Raw genomic sequence first — 23,820 nt, 5'->3', positions numbered from 1 at the left:
GAACTTTGATGAATCTGTCCTAGAGTTCCCCTATCTCTCATCCTCTGCAGCACGTCAGTTGTAATTACTCCAAGGCAGCCTTTGTGTTCATTCCTCTCATGCGCAATGTGAGAAGAGATGATGACACATCCTATGCAATAACTTTCCTTATAGCCTTGACATAAACCTGCCACAGCTGACGCTCCCCTGGGGCCACCCTGGAAAATCCAGGGTAACGTCCAGATGTGCAAGGGCATTGGAGAAGCACACGCACAGAGTATGAACACTTCAACACAAACCAAAGTGAAAACAGAAAACATCCACACATAAAGTTATCTATATCTATTTAAAGGAAAGCTAGAGTAGCTCACTTTCATGAAGCTATGGTATTTCAAAGTAGATTACACTTTTATACAGCCAAACTTAAAAAGTTCAGCCTGGAGACATCCTTTTCATGAAATTTTATATGGCGATAATTTGTATGAAGATACTTACCATCGGCAGCAGTGGCCTGGGAATCAAGGGGATCCAGCTGTACCCTGGAGGTCACACTGATTCTTCTGGCTTTTCTCTCTGTTGCACAGGGGTCTGAAGACTCTGAACAAAACGAACAAGAACCCCAGAACAGGGCGTGACCTCGAGGGCTAAACTCTAGAACAACCATCTAGCACTAAACTATTCTCTGATTTCTTTATACACGTTAGTTCTACTTCTCTAGTCAATCAACAAGTACTTAGGCCCATCATGCACCAAGCACTGAGTTCAGCGTCAGGAGTACAAAGACAGAGCAGAAGTCCCTCCCTTCAGGAGATAATACATTCAGAAATGAAAAGTACAGACAAGTGGGGAGATCCTCTTACAGAGGGAGGCCTTTTACAGTTCAGGAAATAGTACTTGGGAGAGTCTGAAAGGAAGCCAAGGATTGGGCAAGGTAGATGTGAGGAAAGAGACAACATCAGCAGGAAGATCAGCAAGTATAATATTAAGGCTTATCTACCTAAATTAATTTACTTGTTCAGTACCACACCAATCAAACTATCAAAAAATTATTTTATACAGTTAGAAAAAAATTGAAAAATTCATCTGGAAAAACAAAAACGTCAAGAATATCAAGGGAATCAATGAAGAAATGCAAAGGAAGGTGGCTCAGCAGTACAACAGTAATCACCAAAACAACATGGCATGGACCAAAAACAGAGCAGTGGAGTAGTGGAACAGACCAGGAACACAACACACAGTGAGCAGCCAGGTGGCTCAATGGATGGTGTCAGGAGGACTCATCGTCCTGAGTTCAACTCTGGCCTCAATCACTTCCTAGCTACGTGACCCTGGGAAAATCACTTAACCATATTTACCTCAATTTCCTCATCTGTAAAATGAGTGGAAGAAGGAAATGGCTAAGTGCTCCAGTGTCTTTGCCAAGGAAACCCCAAATGGGGTCACGAAGAGTCAGAAACCATGGACGTGACTGAAGGACAGTAAGAACAACGTGGCAGTAAACTACTCCAGTGACCCTGTGTTTGATCAAAGCCTTCAGAAAGAGAACTCACTATCTGGCAAAAACTGTGGTGAAATTGGAAAGCAGCTTGGCATGAACTAGGTACAGATGAACATCTCAAACCGCATGCCGAGGTAAGTACAGATACATGATTCAGGCGTAAAAGATGATACCATATACAAATCAGGAGAGCACAGAATGGTTTACCTGTCAGATCTATGGAAAAGGGGAATAATTTGTGACCAAACAAGAAAAAGAGAGTATTCAGGACATAAAATGAATAACTTTGATTACACTAAATTAAAATGGGTTTCGCACAAATAAAACTAATGAAGACAAGATTAGAAGGAAAGTAAAAATGGGGGGGAAGGGAGATTTTATAGCAAGTTTCTCTGATAAATGCTTCTTTTCTCAAATATATAAGAGCTGAGTCAAATTTATAAGAATACAAGTAATTCCCTGACTGATAAAAGGGTCAAAGGATATGAAGAGGAAGTTTTCAGATGAAGAAATCAAAGCTATCTATAGTCATATAAAACTACTGATCAGACAAATGCAAATTAAAACACTTCTGAAGTACCATATGACACCTATCAAGTTAGCTAATGTGACAGAAAAGAAAAATGAGAAATGTTGAAAAGAATGAGGTAAAACTGGGGCACTAATGCAGTGTTGGCGAAGTGTGAAGAGAAACCACCATTCTGGGGGTGCAATTTAGAACCTGGCCGAAAGGGCTATCAAACCATGTAAAACCTTGGACCCAGCAATACTGCTATTAGGTTTATTTCCCAAAAAAGTTCAAAAGAAGAAAAGGAAAAGAAAAGGAAAAAGATCTTTATGTATAAAATCAGGGAAGGAGTCAATAAATGGGAAAAGATTAAAAATTAGAAATGGGACAATTATGGGGACAATTATGGGGACAATATGCCAGAAAAGATGAACAGTGATAGGGTCAAAATCACAAGTAAAAGGTATGACCTTGGAGAGGAAAAAAGTCACTTCATGTTTTCCCTATTTTTTGATCTTAACTTCAAATAAAATAAGCGTTTTATGTACATTGTATAACAAGACAATATCATCTATGAAATTATTAATTTCTGCTATATAAAGCTTGCCTCTCTTTTAAAGCATATAATAAATTCAATATGTAACTTTCAAAGCTGTCCTGCTTATCTGTGATTCTTTCTGGCCCTCCTTCTGTTCTCGCCTCCTTTGAAGCAGGGAGGAACCTTTTCCCAATCTGACCTTCTTTGCTCTCTCCTTCCACTGGGGGGAGAAAAAAAAAACAAACCAAACATTGTAAAGGAGCATCTCTTCAAAAGAACCAGATTAAAGGAGGAGACAATAGGAGACGACAAAGGATCAGGAGGTGCAGAGTAAAGGAAAGGAGCAGCTCACCATATTAAAAGTCCTGAATTACCTGTTCTCAATCTACACCTCCCAAAGCGCCCCTTCCCATGTCCTACCCTCAGGCCACTGTTTGCCAGCATGCCTTGCATCTGCAGACTCGAGTTTTGAAGTCTATTCAGTCTTTAAGGTCTGGGTCAAACGTCACTTTCTCCATGAATTTCTCCTAAGTGACAGCTCACTCTTTTCTGAATTCTTACAGCCCTCCTACCAAGAGTGTTCATCACACCATACCTTCATCTAGTTATTTACGTGTATGTCTTCGCTTCCCCTCACTGTGCCTAGAACCCTGGGGCCAAGCCTCTGGAATCCTTCATGAGCCCAGCAGACTGCCTGGCTTCTACAGGAAGTACTCAAACAGATGCTAAATGAAAGTACTTGGTTCTTCAAAGTACTTGATATATGTTGAATGAATATAAAGCCTCAAGGGAAAAAGATACAAAATAAGAAACTGAAAGAATATTCCAAAATTAAACTGACTGATCCAGTAGGATGTAAGATCCTTGACGGCAAGGACTATTCCATTCTGCCTTGGTATCCCCAGCACCGAGCACAACGTCTTGGACGTGAGGGACTAAATAAATATTCACTGAACTGGCACCAACAATAAGAATCAAATTTTAAGAAACTGTTTCTTAAAAGAATAAACAACTGCTTCTTACCTGGACAGCTGTAACTTACCACTAACCATACCAATGAATTAGAAAGACAGTACTATGGACTCTGAAAATCCAGTGTGCTGACAGCTTTGCTGTTCAAAATCAGTGGATCTTGGGCACACCTTTCCATGTAACGTTACTGGTGGGCAATTCCCACACATGTCAAAAGAACCTGACAGAGAGGTGTTAATGAGTTCGAGCTGCTTTTTTTTCAAGCTGAGCTTGGATTTGTGCAGCTATTTATATACTACTGGTTTTGTTTTTTTTACTATGATGATAGTCTATGAATAGTGCAATGGGAATTCAGAGGAAAGTTTCTGGGCAAGAGTAATATGAAGATTTTAAGTTAGCATATTTTAAATAGCAGCTATGAACGTAGGAATATTCCAGCAAATTACTCTATTTAATGTTACTTGACCAATTAGCATGACAAGAATTTTATTTAAGTTTTTTTTTTAATGTAGATGATGCTGATTTAAGCTAGAATTCCTTTTTTCCAAATTGTATTTGCACAAGGTAAATTAGGAAGTCTAACGCTCTAGTTATACAGCAAATATGCTTTAAAGGACAAAGGCAATATAAGATGTGGATACCTTTGGTGCTATTTATGCAAAGATGGAAATGTAAAACCTTCTAACTATGTTTATCTTAAAGAATTCCAAAGGATCATTCGAGGATGTCAAAGCACTATGATTATTCTGAGGTCAATATGATGCTGCCCTTTAAACACTAATGTTACTATTGCTAAATGAAATTCGTGGGAGTTAAAAAGATGATGTTCAACTGACAATCCCTTCTGAAGGATCACAGAGAAGCCAGGACGACACCTACACATATTGGATGAAAAAAAATTCACCACATATTACTCCTTTTACAACCAAAGCTTATTTTAGTAAAGACTTCTTAGACAGTATACATTATCAATTAGATGATGCGCTCCTTGAGAAAAGAGACTGGCTTTTTTCCTTCCTTTAGGATCTGGTTATTGATTACATATGTATTATGACTACATATCTATTAAGCAGCTAATATGTTTCAGGCACTGCAGTAAGTGCTGGGAGCACAAAAACAAACAACAAAAATGAACAATTCTTTCCCTCAAGTTGCTTCCATGTGATAACCTGTGTGTATATGTAAATTATGATACACATATGGGAGGGACGGCTACTAGCAGCTGAAGGGATCAGGCAAGGAAGGTGAGGTGGGAGTACATCATAGCATGGGCCAGCAGACAGTGCAGACACAGGGAGATGGAGATGTTATATACAAAGAACAGAAAGTCAGCCTGGGTAGCGAGGGTGAAGGGACGTCAGAGGTCACTAAATGCCACTCCTTCACTTTGCTAATAAGAAAAAAACATGAGGCCACGAAAGTTTAAGTGACTTGCTAAAAAGCGTGGGACCTTTCTGACTCTGAGTTCAGCACACTATCTCCTCTGCCATGCTGAGGCCAGGCTGCAGAGCTCTTTAAAAGTCAACTGGAGGGCTTTGATTTTTGATCCTAAAGGCAAGGTAGAACCACTGAAATTTATGGAAGAAGGGGATTGACACAACCAGATCTGTGCTTAGGGAAAATCACGTTTGTAGCTATGTGGAAGATGAATAAAGAGAAGGGATTCAATAGGTCATAGTATAGAGGTAGAAAGAAGATTTGGTAACTGAGTGGATATGTGGGGTAAGATTGAATGAACAGCTGAAGATAACGCCAAAGTTATAAACCTAAAAAAATCATAAAGAGGGAGTGTCTTCAGCAGAAATAGGAAAGCTCAACAGAGGAATGAATTTGGGGAGAGGAAAATTTTGATCATGATGAGTTTGAGTTTCTCCAGGTCATCTGATCTGAAATGTCCAATTTGAAACTGGTGATTGAAGGTATGCACTTAAGGAAAAGATTCTGATTATCCTAAGTCTGTGCATCATTAGCACAGCACAGAGACAATTAAATCCATGGGAGCTAAGGCCATCACCAAGGGAGAGAGAGCAGAGAAGAAAGAGGGCTGAAAATGTTTAGGGTGAGAGATATTGATAAATAAGCCCAGGAGGGGAAGTGATAAAATCAGACAGATAGGCGCAGTCTAATGAAAACCTGAAATAGCGAGCATCCAGAAAGACATGGTGCTGTCAAATATAAAAGAGGTCAGAAGGGATATAAACATTACAAAGAGACCATGAGATCTGGCAGCTGGGTTCATCACTAACTTTGAAAGTAGCAGCTTTTGTTGAATGATGAAGTCATAAGGTAGGAAGTGCAGGCAATGAATGTAGACAGCTTTTATAAAATTTGGATGAGAACGGAAGTGCGTGTATATTTATGTATATGTGTATGCGTGTATGTATACATATGGTTAAGACAATTTAAGGGAGATGGTAAGGTCCAATAAAGACTGAGACTTGGGCATACATTACATATATGAGGAAGTTGAGAGATTACTAGTGATAGAAGGGACCAGAGAGATGATCTGAGTGACCTGATAAAACCATAATACATAACTATAATAAATCGGTCATAGCCACAGTTATACTGTTTATCATATTCTTGTGCCATACATAGTACCATCAGAGTGTTGCTGCTTACTAAAGGTCTAACAGGAGCAAATCACTGTTAGTGAAACAGGATGGAGCAGTGGAATACACCTTGTCCACTGTTCTATGCCCTGAGTTTTCTGAATTGTTTCCCTCAGAAACATAAGGATAAAAACAACAGCTAGTTTTTCAATGTTTCAAGCTTTACAAAGCACTGGATGTGTGACCTCCTTTGATCCAGGTCACGGGGTCTGGAAAATAGCTTGATTTCTTCCTCATGTGTTTCCCCATCTCTCCCCATCCCCTATCTAACTTCTCTTCCCACTAACCTGTTGGAAACAATTTTTCTTGAAGGCTCCCAATGACTTTTCTTTCCCCAAACACTTGGGGCTCTGGGGTACACTGCTGACAACACTACCCTCTGCTTAAGTTTCACTTCTCTTTACTCTCCCCACTTGCTAACTCTTCCTCTGCTCTGACTTTCACCCCAACACCGTCTCCCTTAACAGGGCCTGTCCATCTAAGAGCTTCAACCATCCTCATGTGGAGGATTCCAAAGCCCCTGATCCACATCCTGAATACTTAGAAATACCTTTACGCTGGCATGTTACTGTCTCCTCAAACTCTACATATCCAAACTTATCGAATCTTTCCCTATCAAAGGTTCACCCCACTCCACTTTCCTGCTACTGTTGAAGAAACCATTATCGCAGGTTTTCAGCCTAGGCACTTTAGAGCACTATCTGAATTACGTCTTTGACTCCACAAATATAACCTGTCATGATGCACTGTTTGTTCCCTCCATGCATCTCCCTACCAAGTTCTGAAGTCTGGGTCTGCTGAGAATGAATGAAAAATCATTTTCCAAGTATTTGGTATCTATCAGCCAAGCGCTGTGTTGGCTAAACGCCAGGAATACACATACAGAAACAACAACAGTCTCTCCTAGGATTTATATTCTAATGGGTGAGAGATGCCCACAGGAGACTGATGGTTTTGGAAAGACACTTTGGTCCTAAGGGATAGCAACTGACAACATAAGAAAGTAGAGCAATAAAATCCTCGAATGGCAGCTGATTTGATAGAAGGTGGAAGGATGGATGTAGAGAACTTGCTGTTGGAAATTCAATGCAGGCAAATAATTCTGCAACAGTTTGGGGTTAATTGTTTAAAGCTAATTTAAGGCAAGAAGAACTTTGAAAACAACTGAATAGATGGAAAAAACCTTCTTTAACTCCCCATTTTCCTTCTCAAACATTTTAGTAGCGCTCCTAACAAGTAATAAACTGAATGATTTGGGCTTTGCCTGCTTTCCTTTCTTTGCTCCACTGCTTAAGGTCAGAAGGCAACTGATGGCAAAGGGGATAGAGCGCTAGGCCTGGAGTCAGGAAGACCTCCATTCTAATCTGGCCTCAGACACAAGCTGGGTGACCTTGAGCAACTTACTTAACTTCTGTTGGCCTCAGCTTCCTCATCCGAAAAACTGAGATAATAATAACAGCACCAACCTTCAGGGCTGTTGGGAGACTCAACTGAGACAGTATTCATAAAGCACTCAGCATCGGTGCCTGGTACGCTATAGGCACTATGTACATGTTAGCTATGGTTATAGCTATTAAGATGCTAATGGGGAGTAAAATGACCAAAACAGGAAAAAGGAATAAAATGACTAAAAGCCAAACTGGACAACCTACCTCTAAACAGTCAAGAGCTGATATTACGGAAGGGTCAGCCTATGTGCCTGCACGCTCTCCTGAACCACCATTCTTATTACATCACTGGGGATATTCTTAACGGGGTCCCCACAGAATACTACTAAGCCCAAATTCACCTGACATCCTTTCCAGATCATGCTTGTTAGATACTTAGGTAAATTCAAAGATTAAATATCTTACAATTAAATGCTCTCAGAATTGTAATTTAAAACTACGCGCTGCCTTGTCCGAGTGCAAGATCTGGCAACTAGAATACAGCTACCAACGTTCTTCTTTTCATCGTTTTTAGAAATCAAGAGCCCATTTTAACTAAAGATGAATCATACAGTCCATCCGTGGCAACGTTAACCAATGTGCATTTAAAGATATTATACTGCCAATAGTGTGTTTATGTAAGCAGTTTTCTGGCGTGCTCTGACAGTTTCAAGATTTGGGAGATGACTAGCTGTCATATTTTGATCACTTTATGCCCAGTTTTAACACAAAACTGGATACTTTCTGTTAGGGAAAAGTGTAAGATTTATGTCTTTCCTAATTCCTAATTTTCTTAGAATACTCCTTCACTAAGGGTTCTATACTGCTGTTTCACTGTGATTCGGAGGTACCCCTCCCTGGGTTCTCAAAGACTACATGCCATGGCTTATCAACTCTGGCAAGTGCTACCAAGTGAGCTGCCTGAGCATTGAAATGCCAAACAGCCCAGGTATTCTAGCCATCAGGTACTCAGGTGCGGTGACGACTGATGACGAGTGCCTACAACTGTCTTGATCTCTATTGCCCTAAAGAACTACATAAAGAGCAGCTGCCGTCATCGCTAGCACTGGTTACTCTGCATTGCCGGAGGGAGTCACCCGCACTCCACAGGACTCGTGATGCATTAAAACACCAACCTCATCACCACACTCATGACCAACTGCGGAGTCCAACAGCACGGCACTGCCTCCAGAGCCTGCACCTCTGCCTGTCCTCTTTGCGTAACTCTCACCCACGTCTTCCCATAAGCCGTCCAGAGGGGGTGACCTGAGCTTGCCGAGAGCCTTCCTCAAGCTCTCCTTGCATTCTGTGGACCCCAAGTTGTCCGTTACAGAAGCTCCTTTTGAATACAGATTACTTCACTGCTTGCATGTGCATCTCCAGCACATGCCAAGCATGTAAGAGGCACTTATTGAAAGCTTGCTGGCTGATTTCTCTCGCACTACATGACCAATTTTTCTTTCTTGATTGTGCATTTCTCTGATGATGCCCTTGATGCTGCTTCACAAACAAAACTTAGTGCTCAAGATGTACTGCAGCTTATTCTTATCCACCATTAACCTGTCCATGATTTTTAACTTCAGTTCTTCAGATTATGGTATTCTCTAACTCACAGACACACAAAATCCCCAGAGCAATCTTCACACTAAATACTAAATTCAATACTGGTTTACAGTGAATGAAATTAAAATGTGACATGAAAGGCATTTCCAAGAATTCTATTTATGTAAAATGGTAGTACTGAATGAAAATTTAATGGAGAGAAAATATATTTGCTTATAATTATTCAGTGTGTTAGGGGCTACAATAATGGTTACTGACACAAATAATACCTTTCATAAAAATACTTAAAGTCTCTTTAAACTTTCTATCCTGCAAAAATAAGGATCACATAATCACACATGTGAAAGGGAATCTAAGAAGTCATCCATGTCTTTCTCTCGCCTGCAGGCAAGATTATAATATAAGTAAACCATGTCAAAAATTTTAATTTAAATTTTTGAAATCTTTCAAACAGGCAAAAAGAGTTTCTCTACAGTCTCCTATGAAAGAATTTTTCTAGTATATAATAAAACATCATAAAATCATGATTTTTTTTGACTTTTATGTATCATATTGAAGCTAATCTTATTTGGGGGAAAAAACCTCTATGATTTTTTTTCAAGTATAAAGTCTCTTAAAATGACTTCATAGTCTTCTTTTCTCCAGGTTAAAACATCTCAGATCCTCTAATCTGTCTTCAAAAATCTAATTTTCTATCCCAGAAAAAACAAAGTATATCTTTGAAAACTCCGAAATCTGTAAAAGTCTCTTTTGTTCAGAATATTTTCAATGTAAAGTGAGTAACATAGAACTTTTTCCATAAACTATGCCATTCAATAACTTTTCTGAAAATAATATTTATTATTGAGTCATTTTTTTCAGTCATGTCATGTCACTTTTTGTGACTCCATTTGGTTTTTTTTTTTTGGCAGAGATACTAGAGTGTTTTGTCATTTCCTTCTCCAGCTCATTTATCAGATGAAGAAACTGAGACAAATAGGGGTAAGTGACTTCTCCAGGGTCATATAGCTATTAAGTGTGAGGCCAGATTTTAACTCAGAAAATAACAGTAATAAATTACTAATCTGACCACTTTCTCAAAATAAAAACTCCAGAGCACCGTATGATTGCTAGTACCAATATCAGCATGTCCACTTGTGTAAGCAGGTTATAAAAACGATAACCTCCAATCAATAAAGCTCTTCTTGATCAATTTAACTATGACTGTATGTATCCTCCAGAATATTACATCAGCACCTTGAACTCAAATTGTACAAAACAGCATCACCATCCTCCCAATTACCCAGGTTTCCAACCTCAGAACAAACCTTTTCGCATGTCTTTCCTTTCTACCCCTCGTATTAGCTGAAAACCTTTTAAAATAAATTTAACCCAATATCTTTTGCTTGTATCCTTTCCTTCAATTCACAGCCACCAGTGCAGTTCAGACCCTCATCATTTGTGTGTAAAAGTCTTCCTGTTTTCAGTTTTTCACTTTTCCAACCTGTTCTTCCCACTGACACCAAGGCTTCTAAGCCACATAAGGACCAAATGAGAACATGTCACTGCCGCGCTCAAAAATTTTCATCAGTTCCCTATAACTTCTGAGAATCCAATTCATCAGCCTGGCTCTTTACAACCGGACTCCAATATGTCTTTCCCATTTTAGTTCATATTACTCCCCTTTATAAATTCTACATTCCAGGCACATCCGACTTTCCCAGCTCTATGCACTGACACAGGCTTCTTCAAATACATCCCCTCATCTCAGCCTCTGAGAATTCTTATCACTCATGTGCCATGGGCCACTCCCACTTATCTTTCATCCCCACCAGTTCTCAGCACTGTTGCCCTCCTCAAGTTATCCTGTATTTAGATATTTGTACACCCCTCAGGGACGGAATTGTTTTGCTTGAATAAATGTTTGATGATTGATTTTATCCTCTTTGTCCCTAACGACCAGCAGGAACATAGGCATAGTAAGAGCATAATAAATGTCTGCTGAATTGAGTCAAGATATGTATATTCCCAAGATGATAACTCACCTTTTTTTGACGGCTTCGGTGGCACAACTGGACCAGGTTCTATACTGTCATAAAAATTATTCATGGCTTTTGGATCAAAATTGCCTAGTAAGAAAAAAATAAAGCAGAAATTTAGGTTTATTTAAATATAACTGTAATATTGCATATCAAGAAAAAAATAAAGTAGAAAATTAGGCTTATGTTCCTGAAATTGGAGTAAATTAAAAGAGATGACAGAAATTAAGAAAGAGATTTCCTCAATCCAGACTACTGAACTCCTTTTTCATTAAAACTTTAATATCCTGTCCACATGTGGGGAAATACACAATAAAAGAAAACCTTCACTTTAAATTCATTCCAGTATCTTTTCATTAAATTATTTAAAATAACAGTTCTAAAACATTTATATTAGCTTTCTTAAGTAGGCATAAACAAACTTATTGGGGAAAAAAAAAAGAAAGAGAAAAGGTAACTAGTCCCATGAAGTGAGGACAGGTGCCTTTCCTAATGGATCCTTGTAAAGCAAAATAAAATAGAAGGAAGATATATGTCTATGCACATAATTTCTAACAAGCTTATATACTGCTTTTACATGTAATGATCTCTAAGTACTCACATGAATTTGAAATAGAATAAGCTTGATGGTCTTAAATATCCTCCATGCAGAATCTATCAATGAATTAAACCAATGGACAGATGGAACACAGAAAGAACTGCAAAATAAATATAATGGGCCAATCCCTAGGAAAAAACCATCTTGAAACCTGTTAAAAGTGACTTCATTGACCAATCTTCTTTTATCTACAGGACACAGCTGGAAGTGCCCATTGTAACTACTCCATGACAGGCTTTTTTAATCTACTGTGTAAATTATTCCTACGTTCTACTCTAGCTAAAGAGATCTAGCACCATGTTTCTCATCATCAGCGCAACAATCTAACAACACATGCCGCCTCTGTTACTTTCCTAAACAGATGTTTAGAGTGTAATCCTCTTTGGTTCATATGCTGAATCCTTTCTTCCAACAAAGCACTTACTCTAGGATTTTGCTGATGTTAACTAGTATGGCTTTGCAGAAAACCACTGAATCTTTTTAAGATCAGGAAGAGACCTTAAAAATTATCTATTCTAATTTTCCTCTATAATGGAAAAACTGTTTTTATAGCATTAAAGTTATACTCTGGAATCTTATTACATAGAATAAACAAATCTTGGACCCTGTCTATGGGGAATTTAAATACTAAAGTGCCAGGTTTAGTGTCTACTACTACTAAAAACTTAAGTACCTCACTATAGTGGGTCCAAAGAATGTACCTAAGGGACAGAATCTTACTAACATTCCAATGGCATTCATAAACCTTACAAGGGCAGATACCTATGTGCATGAAATTACACTGTAAGTAGATCTTCTAAAAGTGATTTCTTAAGACTGTTCATTAAAGTATTTTAAAATAATAAACTGTCCTAAGCTGAAGCACTCTTCTAGTCAGCATTTTTATCAATAAGTTAGATAAAGGTATAAATAGCATGATTACCAGATTTGAAGATTACATTAAGTTGGGTAGGATAACCAGTATGTTGGATAAGAGAATTAGGACCAAAAAAAATCTTAATAGGTTGAAATTAGACCAAATCAAAGATAAGATTCAATAAGGAATAAAAGTGTTTCTATTGAAAATTGAACTACACAAGTATAGGAAAGTGGAGACAAATAATCCTCACATTTACACACACTTTAATGTTTCCAAAGTACTCTCCTTAAAACTATTCTATGAGACAGTTAGTGCTAATATTATCATCCTTATTTTATAAATGAAACGGGTTCTAAAAGGTGAGTGACTTGCCCAAGCTCACACAGATTTAAGTGTTTAAGGCAGAATTCACACACCAGTTCTCTTGACTCCAAGTCTAGCATTCTTTCTACTGTACCATATTGCCTCTAATACAGCTCAATAACATGTTTATTTCCATATATGTGAAAAAAGACCTGGAAATGTTCCTATACTAAATATATATCAAGTGCGATATAGCAGCCAAAAAACTAATGTGATTCATAGGCAGCATCAATGGAAGTGTAATTCCTGGGACTAAGGAGGTGATATCCTGCCTTGATGAGACATCTAAAATGTTATGCCAACTTTAGGAGCTCCATTTTAGGAAGGACTCAGACAAGTGCGAAGTTCATCCAGAGGAGATGTCCACAATCACCAAGGGACTGAAAGCTGTGCTCCATATAGATCATGTCAAGGAATTAGTAATATTTAGTTTAGATAAAAGAAGACTTAGAAAGAACATGAGAAACGTCTTCAAATATCCTAGGGTTGTCATGTGGAAGCAGAATTAAGACTAGTTTTGCTTGAAGCCAGAGAGTGGAACTAGATGGAACGGATGGAAATTGCAGAGGCAGACTTCAGACTCCTTCAAACACAGGAAAACTTTGTAAAAAAAATCAGAGCTATCCAAGAGGAGACTGGACTGTCCAAGGAGACGATGAATTCCCCAATATTGGAAATCTTAAAGCAGAGGCTGGATAACTACTAAGAAGGGACAGTGCAGAGGGAATTCCTAATCATTATGGACTGACCTACATGACCTCTTAGGTCTCTTCCATCACAGACATTCTAAGATAAAATTACATGATGTGCCAACTACAGTTTTTATGCTTTAAACGTTCTGTATGTGCTACTTCAATTACTGAAGTGGCCAGCACTCTCCCCTGTTAAAGACTAACCAGACATTGCAGTCAGCTTTTTTTCTTTTGTTCATGCAAATCTTTACCCTCATCCCTCACCACCACCAGCAATACACAATTCATTGAATGTCTAAGACTCTCTTGATGCTTCAGACTAGTGGGTCTTGACTCTACCGAATTCCTACGTTGTTACTTTAGATATATTGGATGAGGGTGCTCAATTTCCACCACAAAATTTATTTCTGTCTCTGTTGCTGCCTCACTATAGTTCTGAATTCTTTTCAAAAGTTATTTCTGTTTTATTCTTGTCTAGAATGCATAGGATGTTTAAACTGCATACTTACACATTATGCTCTGTAATAAAATTTTAAAAACATCATTGCAAGGTTAGTTTCCCATCACAAATGTAACAATATATAAAAATGGTATGAAGAACTAAATATGAGTATTTTGACTTGTATCTATATTTTAAGCAATGATTTTTAAAGAAAATCTCATTTATTCAGAAGTTGAATTCCTGTGAAACTCATACTAAACATAAGAAAGCTATTTTAGGTTTCATAGTCAATGAATGCTTGTAAGAATTATACTGGAAGACCTCTAAAGTTCCTCCTAAATCTAAGTTCTATAAATCTGTGGTAAGTGAAGAATCTACTTTTACTGGAGAACTCACAAGGTAAGAATTTCAGAATGAAATCACTATTATGGCACCAATAATTAATTTCTAAGAAAAAAATCTGGTAAATGGTCTTAAAAAATTTAGTTGTTTACCAAAAAATTTAGCTTTATGTTGGACAGGCTTTTCTGCTTACAATTCTCTAATTAACATTTTATTATCTAAGCATCTTAAAATACCACACTATAACTTATGTTTTAACCAAACAATGAAGTCTATACCTCTAGATTGAAGGAGGTCAACTTCTTTCAGTGTACAGTCAACATTTATCTGGAGCTGTCTGTTCGTGCTTCTCAATCTTGTCATTTCCTCAGGCTAGTGAGAAAGGACCCAAAATAGCAATTGTAGGAAAGTAATTATCAAGCCTAATATTTAAGTTTGTGCTTTATGTTAAACAATATCTAACTGGGACTTATTCAGGGTATTGCCTCTGTCCACAGAAGAGGGCTTGTAAAGAAGATTAAAGGAAAAAAACAGTGGTCAAGTAAATTTGGAACAAACAAAATGGCCACAAATAAAAGTTAATATATGAACCAGTGTGTGTATAAATTTACAAGTTTCTGAATTAAATATGAAACTTATTTTTAAAAGTTCATTAAAGGTATGTATGCACTGTACATAAATAGAGTTTATAAAATTTATTTTCTTTCATTGCTTCCATCACACAAAAAAGATCTCAATAAAACAGCTTGCAAATGCCTTACTTTTATGATTTGATATTAAAACAAAACATAATCATCAAATAAAACTTACAATGTTGAAAGATGACACCAATGATTTCAGTTTTGTAGAGACTAGTATAATTACAAGAAAACTGATTACCTTGCTGACCTAAATAATTATGCATATGAAAACAATTTCAGGATCTTAGAGCCTTTTCTCTTTAGCTACATTTTCTCTATTTTCCATTTTATCTATAACCTTTGCCCTTTATTCTCCTGTTTTTTCCCTCCTATGCCCTGTCTATATTTTCAGACCTTCCAGTGGGATATCTTTGTTATAGTTAAATCTCATCATTAGTCTCTTGTCTAAACAGTAAGATTTTAGGGATTTTGATTTAATTTTTGATTTCTTTAGTATATTTTGTTGTATTCAGTGGGAAAAAAATCAGGGCTAAAAATCTTAAAGGCATGAATTTTAAAGTTCTCCCCCACAGCCCACTTTCAAAGTAATGCTGGATATTAACTTAATAACCTAATTCTGATGAAAATTTTAGCAGTATTACCTAAAAAAATTCAATTCTAAACAAATTTATTCCTTCTTTAAAAACACAAAGAAGGCAGGTTGTGAGCAATATTACTCCATAAAAAAAACCAAGAGCAATAGAGGAAAGACATGTTTAATGAAAGTCTGGCCAAAACTCTCAAGGTAAATAACAGGCTAAAGGGTGAGTAGCAATAAACAGGATATGGCACTACCAAAAACCAAAATTATACATTTAAAAAGTAATAAAACCTTTAAACTAAATAGTTAAGATGAAAAATTGTTAATTGGGAAAAAATTATTTGCACCTTATTTCTAAGTCAGACATCCAATATACATAGGGAAATGACAGCCATTTTCCAAAGAATAAGCAGTCAAAGGTGACAAACGGTTTTCAAAAGAATTATAAATTGTCAGCAAGCGTATTATCACTAAGAAATCTAAAAAACTGGAAACAATTGGGGAATGGCTGGATAAATTTTGGTATATGAACATAAGGAAGGTTCCAATATGAATAAAGATTAATAGTAATGTAGAAAAATGCTGAAAGACTTGTACAAACTGAAAAAGAATGAAATAAGTAGAAGAAACAATGTATATGAATACAATAACGTCAATGCTGAGTAACTATAATGACCACTCTTGGCTTTGGAAAGATGAAGAAGCACCTCCCTCCTTACAGCAGAAGCTGGGGGATTAATGAAGAACACACTGGCAAAGCCGCTTTGCTTAACTACTTTTTTGTTACAAGTGAGAACTTACTTGAAGGTAGGTGAGTAACTGGAAATGAATGATATAAAAACAAAAGGTATAAGTAACATTTTTTTTAAAGAAAGTTTTGGTAGAAACTCAACTAAGAAAAGTTATCCTAACACCATTTAAGACAAAATTGGATAGAAGCCAGAAAAAAAATAGGAAAGATCTGTAAAGATTTTTATAACAAACATTTTAAAAAATCATCACAGTGAAATTGTTTCATTTGGAGTCTAACATTGTAGCTCCAGATATGCCACTAGGAGAAAAAAAAAGCCTCTGAACTAGACATAGTACACATACACAGGAGCAAAACTCAACTTTTTTAAAGAGTCCCGACCACAGAAAACTATTACAGTGAAAAGACAAAATCAAAACACAAATTCAGAAGAGGACAACAATGTCAAAACGTCTACATGGAAGATACATGAACTGGTCTTAAGCCCAAAACGTTCTCTTCAAAGAGCTCAAAAAGGATTTTAAAAATCAAATAAGAGCGGTAGAAGAAAAACTGGGAAAAGAAATGAAAGTTATGCAAAAGAATTATGGGAAAAGAGTCAATAGCTTGGAAAAGGAAGCACAAAAATTGACTAAAGAGAATACAAAATTTTTCTAAGAAAATAAAATTGACTTAGAACTAGTTACCAGATTATCCTCTCCCTTCCCCTACCTCAATGGGCATATGGAAGTAACATCTAAAAAAGCCATGCCTATTAGATCACATTAAGATGGTTTAAACCAAGTACACCTAATTAAATTTATAATTTATTAAGTGATATTTAGGGAATCCAAACAACAATGCTATTAATCTTTAGGAGGATTTGTGCTACAGTTTTTAAAAGAACATTATCAGGAAAGTCCCTTAGGTATTCAGCAGAAGATATGAAGAATAATGAACCTGTACTGCCATTTGTCAAAAATATTCTTTTGGGGAGAAGGAGATGAAAGGAATAGGAGGTCACTAAGATGAATTCTCACTGCAGAAGATTTGGAGTTTGTAATAAATCTGGGTGTGAACAATAATAAAAATTAATAAGCTGGAATTTGCAGAGCACTTTAAGGTTTACAAAGTGCTTTATATAAACTAATAGCAATCTTGATAAGAGCATTATCTTAAATAACTGACTCATTTTAAAATTGTATTTACATATAAATATATACATTATCCTCCTACTTAACAATTCTTTGTAAAAGAAGAGGAGAAAATACAGGTCAACGAAACCGGCCAATGCACCAACGACGTCTAACAGCAACATGTGATACTGTGATAGAAGAGGGGAAAGCTTAGTTATTGTAAAGGTGCAGCCCCCAATTCTTTCCATTTGTACTGCTATAGTCAATGTACAATACTCATTTCCTGGTTTTGCTTACTTCTTTTTGCATCAGTTCATATAATTCTTCTAATGTTTCTGAACATTAACATTGTAAGATTATATTACACTTATGCAGTATATATATTTGTGCTCTTCTCCAATACCTGGACATCTACTTTGCTTTGCTAAAACAAAAACACTGTTATGCCCATGTAGGTATATGTGGGAACTTTCTTTCTCTTTGACTTCTTCAGGGTATATGCCTAGTGGCAGGATTTCTGGGTCAAAGGGTATGGACATTTTAGTCACTTTTAGGGCATAATTCCAAATTCCTTTCCAGAAGGGGTGAATTCACAGCCGCACCAACAGTATATTAGTAGGGAGCTTGTACTTTTGATAATTCAGGAGAAAAGGATTTAGGTTAACTCTAGTAATGACCTAAATTCCCTAAAATAATACAAAGAACATCCTAAAAGTTGTCACTTAGTCTAAGAGTGAATTATAGGGGAGGTTCAGGAAAGCAGTATTAACACAGATAGGCAAAATGCAAGTTCTAAAGGATCAGTGGTCAAGTGCACTAACAGGTCTTAACAAGTAAGTCTTGGCAGGAGAGCATGTCACACATGATTGGGAAGTCCAGCATGCATTGGCAGGAACATGTGCACGTAATGACTTGTTTACAATACGCTACTATATGGTTACATGATGCAATATTGTGTTATCAAACTTTCAATGCAGGAAAACCCCACAAATTTACAATAATAATTTACAATTATTAAATTTAAGATGTCATTTTAAAATATATATATTTTTTGAAATGAGGCAAATTTAAAAAGAAAAAAAAGCTAAAAGGTTAAAGAAAGTAGATTTATAGGGGGGTGCCAAATAAATTTTTTTAAAGAGGGCAGTAGGCCAAATAAGTTTGGTAATCTGTGCTAGCTTTTCAAAGAATTTCTCTCCTTCATCCTATATATGCTATATTATATATGTATTGTATTATATTATGTATATACTATACTATATATGTATTTTTATACATAGCTTTATCTTATATATCCTTTATACAGCTGATGTAAGTTAACGTCATTTTCATGTCATAACATAGAGCAAAAGGGAATTCCCCCTGAAATCACTCATTCACACAACAAACATTTACTAAAAAACTTACTGCATGCAAAGCAGTATCCCAAACAGTGAAGAAAAAAATCTCAATGTGACTGAGGATGTGCCTATAGAGGTTATTATCTAACAAGAATAAACAACAAACACAAATTTTTAAAAAATTATGCATTGCATGTGAGATCTGAAAAGGAAGGTGTTTATAGGAAACACTGGGAAGATTTATGAAGCAATTATTATTTGAGATGAATTTTAAATTTAGGTAGGAATTTTAAAGGTAAAGAAGAAGAAAGGTGAACATTTTCAAATACAGGAAAGATGTCCAACAGTTTGGCTGGAGTGGAGTGGATGAAAAGAGTAGTATTAAAAAAAGATGAAGGCTGTGAGTGTCTATTTATATTTTTATCTATTTCACCAGTCTGCCATGGGCAGAAAATTCATGATTTAATAGTGAAATACCCCAAGGATTCCTTCACAGATTTGAATTCTACTGATTTGGAATATGTGAATTTGAAACAGGGCTAAAATTACCTCTACAGTGTTCTATGAAAATAAGATTATACAAATGGATGGCATCATCTACCTCTAATGCTTCATACAGGATGCCATCAAAATAACTTTCCATAAACATGGTAAAATACTCCTCACAATCCTGATCTAAAATCCCAAGTGCTTCCCTAATGCTTACAGAAAACAGTCCAGACTCCTCAGCACAGTATTCATTTTGCTCTCCACAATCCAGTCCTACCATCTAACTCTCCAGAAGTAATTCCCAGTATTGCTGAACACAAACCATAAATCTTGACTGAAAGCATTTGTCACTTTTTGTTCTCTAGATGCCAATCTCAAGGACCTACTGAAACTAGTCCTTTCTCTCTCTTAGAATGTCTGTCCTTACATTTTCTCCACCTATCTAAATTTTACCCACTTTTCCAAGTGGGTAAGTGACACATCTTAAGTTTCCCCAATGTCCATTTATTTTCAGCTCTAAATTTGTGGGTTTTTTTTTAATAAACAACTCATAGGTAACAATCACAGATTCCTTTAATTGTTAAGTAACAACTTCAGATGGATATAGTTTGCTATCTACCAAAAAAAGAAAAAACTCAGAAAAGACAGGAATTGCTTCTTATTTATTCAACAAATATCCTTAGAGTGCCTAGCACCTATGCAATCCTGATTTAGGTGCTAAAGAGAAAGATAATAAGAAAGCGACCCTGCCTATAAGCAGCTTATAAGACTTCATTTTTTTCCCTTCATGCCTATGCAATACTATACACATAGTAAACAACAGGTGAATAGATGAGAAAAAGAATGAAGCAGAGTGTTCAAAGTAGTTAAGAACTCACTAACATATTAGACACTAATCATTACAATCCATCAGCAAGCATTTAATAAGCACGTAAAAACGTGCCAAGCATTGTTCCAGGCACTGGGAAAGCGTACTGAAACAGTAACTGCTGACAATACAAAACTGCTTTACTACAGTAACTACTCCCAACAAGCCGTATTCTGAGAGAAAACAACCAAGTACACACTGAAGTGCGCACATTATATTATAAATATAAAGACAGTTAAATACAAAGACATTTAGGAAGGAAGTCACCAACAGCCAGAGTCAGAAAAGATTTCACGTGAACTTGAACTGCTCCTTGAGGAGGAATCTATCAGGCAGAGGTCAGGAGGCATTGCAGTTAAGAGGAATGGCCAATGGAAAGGCAGAGACAGGGGACCAGCCGTCACATGGGAGGGACAGAGAAAGCTGAACTTGGCTCAAGTGGTAACTATGCTAGAGGAAGTAGCATATGAAAAGGCTGGGAAGATGGATTTAGGACAGCTTGTAACGGGCTTTAAAAGCCAAAAAGAAGTTTCTTTTTAATTTTGGGGACAAAAGAAATCCATTGGAATTTACGAAAGAAGGGAGTGACATGGTCAGATCTGTACGTAAGAAAAATCCTTTTGGCCAGGGTGGAGAATAAGACTAGAACAGGGGGACACCTGAGATAAAGAGTAATTAGGAATCCACTGCGATAATGCAGGTGACAGGTAATGAAGGTCTGAACTAAGGTGACAGCTAAGTGAATACTGAAAAAGAACCTGATAGAAGATATATTATGAAGGCAGAAATGCTAAGATCTGGCAACTAATTAGATAATGTGGGGCAAAGGGTAAGGAAAAGTAAATTAATGCTGAGGTTACAAACTTGGGCAACTAGAAAAAGGGAAGGTTGAAAGAGGAGTAGTTATGGGGAAAAAGTCAGAGAGCTCTGTTTTAGATATCTCCAACTGGACATCCAGTCTGGATTGTCCAACAGGCAAACAGTTATGTTGAAATGACAACGAGGGGAGAAATTAGGGTTGGATACGTAAATCCATGAGTCATCTGCATAGAAATAATAATTATATTCATGAGTGTTAATATGTCTGAGAGAAGATAGAAAAAAGATCCCAGGACAAAGTCTTGGGGATACACCCACAGTTAGGTGATGTGAAAGGGACAGTGAATTAGAAAAGGGAACTTTTAGAAATGGAAGAGAGTGATGTCACAAAAACCCTGATAGAAGACAACGTCTAAGGAGACACTGTGGCAAACAGGTCAAGGAATGAGGAAAAGACCCTTAAGATCTGGCAAGTAAAAGGTCAAAGGTAACTCGGCCAAGAGCAGCTTCAGCTGAGAGATCAAGCTGGAAGCCCCAGTGTGACAAAGCTGAAGAATGAGCATAAAGAGCTTGTTCCAACAGTCTGACTGAGAGAGCAAAGAGAAGTGAGATGACTGCACATGAGACAACATCTGAGGGTCGGTGAGGTTCAGGGAAGGTCCTTTAGAGACAGGAGGGGGGGGCAGGTGTTTGTAATGATGGGCATGCTTGAAGACGAAAAAAAAAGAGTGCGGAGAGGCTGAAGGACTAGAGGAAGCAGGAAGCAGGAGATCAAGGACACATGCATAAAGGCTGAGTGTTTTATCATCAGACTTCAGGAAAAGGTACGAGAATGATGGGAAAGGGCCTGGAGATGGCGAGAAGAGGGAGAAGCCTGCATCAAATGGCCTCAATTTTCTCAGTAAAGTAAGAAGCCATTGTCTTTATTTGTACACTGACAGCTTGTAACTAATAATCCAAACTAGTTAGGTTTGATTGCACTTTTTTCTTTAGAAAAAAATAAAAATAAAACTCATGCAGAAGCAAAAATCAATTTTTTTTATGCAGTCATTTAACACAAAAAGTGATTATCAGCACCTAAACTGACTTCCAAAATAAGAGTGACAAATCTTAAATGTTTTTAAATTCTAGCAAAGATTTACTAACAGGAAGATGATCAGTAAATTGTAGGCAGGGGGCTATTCATACTTCTATTTTTTAAGTAAACCTTTGTTTTTGATAAATAAGGCCCTACACACACCTTGATTATAACTGTCATTTTAAAATAATGACTGCACTTGGATTTTTCAAAATAATGACTGAGCTTAGATTTTTTTCTTATAAAACACAGACAAAAATGACATATACTTATGGAAATGCAAAGTTCCTTGAGGGAAGGGAAGGTCTTTATCGTCCTCTTTTGAAATTTCTAACACCTAGCATATTATCAATTATACAAAGCAAGTGCTTAGAATACTCTTATTGATTAACAAGGACTAATGATAGTAAGAGCCCTTTTAACTCAAATAAATACTGATTAGTTGTTACCCCAAAAGAAAAAAAACTACAATTAAAGAATTTGCTAATGGCTTTCTTTGGAGAGAGTCATTTTCTATCTTTAATAACAGTAAATATATTAACATTTATAGTTTCTATTTCTGTCCTCATAAGTGGCCAAAAATGCTTCATTTCCTACTAAAAACTCAATCATTTAAAAAGACTTCTGCATATATAAAACATGAAAAGAACAGTGGATGAATGGAACCACCATCCCAAGACTATTTTTTAAAACATGCACACACAGCCACATGCACACACTCACTCACACAGACACACATGCACACACACATACCCACGCACAGACACACCACACAAAAACCCACACACACACTCACCCACGCACACACACGCACATGCAGAGACATATGCACACGCAGAGACACACACGCTCACATACACGCGCACGCACACACACGCACACACGCACACACACACACACACACACACACACACACACACACACACACACACACACACACACACACAACTCCGCACTTACAGTGGGGATCGCTGTGGTACAGCTAACTCTTCGAAGTCGTCTCTGCATAAGATCATGCTCCATCCCATTAACTTCAGCCTTCAACCGCTCCAGTTCTTCTTCCTCAAGTTTCAGTTGTTTTGCTAACCTCTCCATCCTTGCTCGCTGATGTAATAGCAAGGCTATAGCATTACAAAGTCATTATGAAGATTAACATTGAAAAAGTCACAATTTCTTGATAATTTCTGTCCAATACTAAAACATAAAGTTTAAACAGTTGACTCTATTTTCTTATTTCCAATTCTTTTCCTAACTCTATTGTCATGGCCATTTGTAATTTCTCTCTTGAAAAGGCTAGCAAAATAATCATATGCAATTAGAGTAAGACTCAAACTATTCTTAATATCAGAACAGAGTATTTTAAAATTTTTCTAAAATTATCCCTATTTCTACATAGGTACATTTCAGTTATGACTAACATCAGACATAAAAAATTACAGAAATTACCTTTGTTAGAAATTGGTGACATTTTAGTTCTTTCCCCAAGACCATAGAATATTTTTAATTTAAAATATCTCCACATAACCTGAGTTGATTTATATATCCCACTTATTTCAGAGGATCAAGTGCCACTTCTTCCTGAACCCTCTCTCACCATTTCCACTTCTGCCCTTACATTTATTATTTATCACTGCTTTTTAAAATTACCTATAACATTTCATACGGGTTTCTTCATAGTATTTTCTCCAAATGTCTAACAATTTCTGTGTGCTCTGTTACTCTTTATGT

General features: G+C 36.8%; 1 protein-coding gene across 7 annotated transcripts in view; it reads right to left on the bottom strand.

Annotated features, from left to right (window-relative positions):
- TAB3 (TGF-beta activated kinase 1 (MAP3K7) binding protein 3) overlaps positions 1-23,820 on the bottom strand; it is a 76,434-nt gene that overhangs the window by 9,588 nt on the left and 43,026 nt on the right. For 5 of the 7 annotated variants that reach the window (XM_072615204.1, XM_072615199.1, XM_072615202.1 and 2 more), the window contains exons 4-8: positions 23,053-23,213; positions 14,690-14,783; positions 11,122-11,205; positions 2,630-2,743; positions 475-576 (exon numbers count right to left, since the gene is read on the bottom strand). In XM_072615204.1, coding sequence (XP_072471305.1) covers positions 475-576; positions 2,630-2,743; positions 11,122-11,205; positions 14,690-14,783; positions 23,053-23,213 — 555 coding nt within the window. The remainder of the gene's footprint in view (positions 1-474; positions 577-2,629; positions 2,744-11,121; positions 11,206-14,689; positions 14,784-23,052; positions 23,214-23,820) is intronic. The other 2 variants (XM_072615205.1, XM_072615203.1) reach the window with 1 other exon arrangement.

This window comes from Notamacropus eugenii, chromosome 5, assembly GCF_028372415.1.
Source record: "Notamacropus eugenii isolate mMacEug1 chromosome 5, mMacEug1.pri_v2, whole genome shotgun sequence".
Taxonomy (NCBI): Eukaryota; Metazoa; Chordata; class Mammalia; order Diprotodontia; family Macropodidae; genus Notamacropus; species Notamacropus eugenii.
Note: the sequence above shows the minus strand (reverse complement) of the source record. Positions and strands in the feature narration are given on the sequence as shown.